At 44.5% G+C, this 2,388-nt stretch overlaps 1 protein-coding gene across 1 annotated transcript; it reads right to left on the reverse strand.

Moving 5' to 3' along the window:
• Positions 1 to 1,124: 1,124 nt before the first annotated feature.
• On the reverse strand, positions 1,125 to 1,556 carry LOC113837751 (mortality factor 4-like protein 2). Its single transcript, XM_027433246.1, has one exon. The coding sequence runs from the start codon at positions 1,554 to 1,556 to the stop codon at positions 1,125 to 1,127; it is 432 nt and encodes a 143-aa protein (XP_027289047.1).
• Positions 1,557 to 2,388: the final 832 nt, after the last annotated feature.

A 2,388-nucleotide genomic window follows, 5' to 3' on the forward strand; every position in this document is an offset into this window, starting at 1 on the left:
TTCCTTCTACATCATTCTCTTCACTCATCTCTTCTCCTTCTCCCCTTCTCCTCTACCTTCTCTCTTCCTCCTCCTCCTCCCTCAGTCTCTCTTCTTATCCTCCCCTCCTATCTCTACTGTTCCTCTTTTCCCTCTTCCTTCTCCACCCCTCCTTTTCCTATTTTTCTTTCACTCCATCTCTTCCTTATCGCTTCCCCCTCTTCTTCTCAGCCTACTCCCCCTCTCCTTTCCTCCTCCTCCCTTTACTCCTTCCCCTCTAACTCCTCCTGTCCCCACCTTCCTCTCCTTCCTCTCTTCACTTCCCCTTTCTTTCTCTTCATTCTGTCCTCTTTGTTCTCCCCTCTGCCTTTTTTCTTCTTCCCTTTTCTTCTCATACTCTACTTTTCCTCCTCTTTCTGCTCCCCTATCTTGTCTCCCTCCTCCCCACTCATCTCTTTCCCCTTCTCCGTGTCCTCTCCTTTTTCTTCCTCTGCTTCTGTTCTTCTTCACCTACTCCTCTCCTCCCATCTCAGCCTCTCCATCCTCCCTCTTCTCCTTCCTTCTCTAGCAAGCCCTCTTCTCTTTCTCTTTATGCCCTTCCTTCCTTTTCCTTCTCCTCAATCCCTCCTCTTTTTCTGCTCCTTTCACTGTTGAAACCAAGGTGTCAACCAGGGCCTGATTAGCTATATCTTCAATCTCTTTTACATTTTAAAAAGGTTTTTATATTTTAAGTATGTGCATGCATGTGTTTGAGGTATATCTATTGGTTGATACTTTGATACTAGGAATATCACACAACATGAACACCTAGTAGAAACTCATAATGTGGAAGGGATAGAAGCACCAACATCCAAGCAATATTGTCAAATAACCAACACAGATTTTTTTAGTGAGAATTTATTTGTTGTTGAACATTTAATATTTTTATTTCCATTCATAACAATATGCAACCTGAAATATTAAGCCCTGGTGTACCTAGATAGTTTTTAAGAACACAAACACACAATGAAAACAGCAACAATAGAAATGTTTGCTGTTCAAGGTCATAACAGAGTGGTCTGAAGACCCTCACAGGGCTTTGAAGCAATATGTGGCAGAAGCCAGTTTGTAATTGCTCACACTAAACAGAGAAATGGAATTATCTGTTAGTCAAGGAAACCATGCATATATCTGTACACATACAAAAGACTGTGCCTATTAAAGGGCAGATGGGCCAAAGTAGTCCCAATGTTCATAAATAATCGCAGGAGGTGAGGAGCACCATAGATCTGAGACATAGGAATATCTGGGTAAGCAAGGAGGATTTCGGCATACTGAGGTTTTTCAAACTGGCAGAGTAGCTGGGTGCCCAGCATTTTGTTGAAATACTCTCTAATTCCATACACAAACTCATCAATGGAATATTCCGCATTATCTGACTTTCCCTGTGACTTCATGAAAGTCACATAGTTTTCGAGAATGTGATCTACATTCGTCTCAGCAGGGAGTTGGAATAACTGCCTCTGCTTGTTTACCAAGTCCCAGTCCTCAACAAGACATGCTTTTAGCATTTGAAGCAACTTCAATTCAACTCCCATTCTCAGATTCACTGCCTGCATTTCCTGACCAGTGGTGACAACCCCAGCCACATTCTGATGAGGGACCTGGGCTACCTGGCTGGTACCACTACCAATTCTGATTTCTGGAGAATTCATCATGTGCTTTTGCACTGGCACTGTAGGCATGTATCCTAAAAAAGGTTTCTCTACATGAAAACCTTGCTCCATGGAGTGATGACCTTCCTCCACAGAGCACACATTCTCTCCTGTTTCTTTTCCTCATCAGTATAGCTGTATTGAAATGCAACACTCTCCCCAGAACAAAACTTCTTTTCCATGCTCCCTTTCTTGGCAGAGTACTGTCTCTCTTTCTTAGCATGGTGGCCTCTCTCCCCAAAGTGAACTTTCCCTGCAGAGTGGATTTTCTTGGAAGATGGGCCTCTCTCTGCAGGGCGACTCTTTTGGAGAGGGCAGCTTCTCTCCGCAGATAGATGTTTCTTTGCACAGCGGCTTTTCTTTGGAAGCCTGTCTCTTCCTGTGGGACAATTTTGCCTTGCAGAGTATCCGCTATCTGCTGACTGGCCCTCCTCTGCAGTGCTTCTTTTTTTCTGGGGCAGAATTCTCCATGTCGGGTGATCTTTCCCTGTGGATGGTCTTTTTTTCAATGTGTAATCCTTTTCCAAGAAGTAACTCGCCACTGCAGGGCGGCTTCTGATGTGGCAACCTTGCCCTGTGGGGATACTTTCCCTTGCAAAGGGTCTATTCCATGGCCAGTTAGCCAAGTCAACTGAGCTTCCCTCCTCTGCAGGGCAGCTTTTGATGGGGCGACCTCTCTCTGCAGATTGGCTCTTAATTGCTGAGTAAACCTTCT

The sequence above is a fragment of the Cricetulus griseus genome, chromosome X (genome assembly GCF_003668045.3).
Source record: "Cricetulus griseus strain 17A/GY chromosome X, alternate assembly CriGri-PICRH-1.0, whole genome shotgun sequence".
Classification (NCBI taxonomy): domain Eukaryota; kingdom Metazoa; phylum Chordata; class Mammalia; order Rodentia; family Cricetidae; genus Cricetulus; species Cricetulus griseus.

Bases quoted from the DNA above. Each gene is read 5' to 3' on its own strand.
- LOC113837751 (XM_027433246.1), bottom strand. From the start codon at position 1,556: ATGGGAGTTGAATTGAAGTTGCTTCAAATGCTAAAAGCATGTCTTGTT.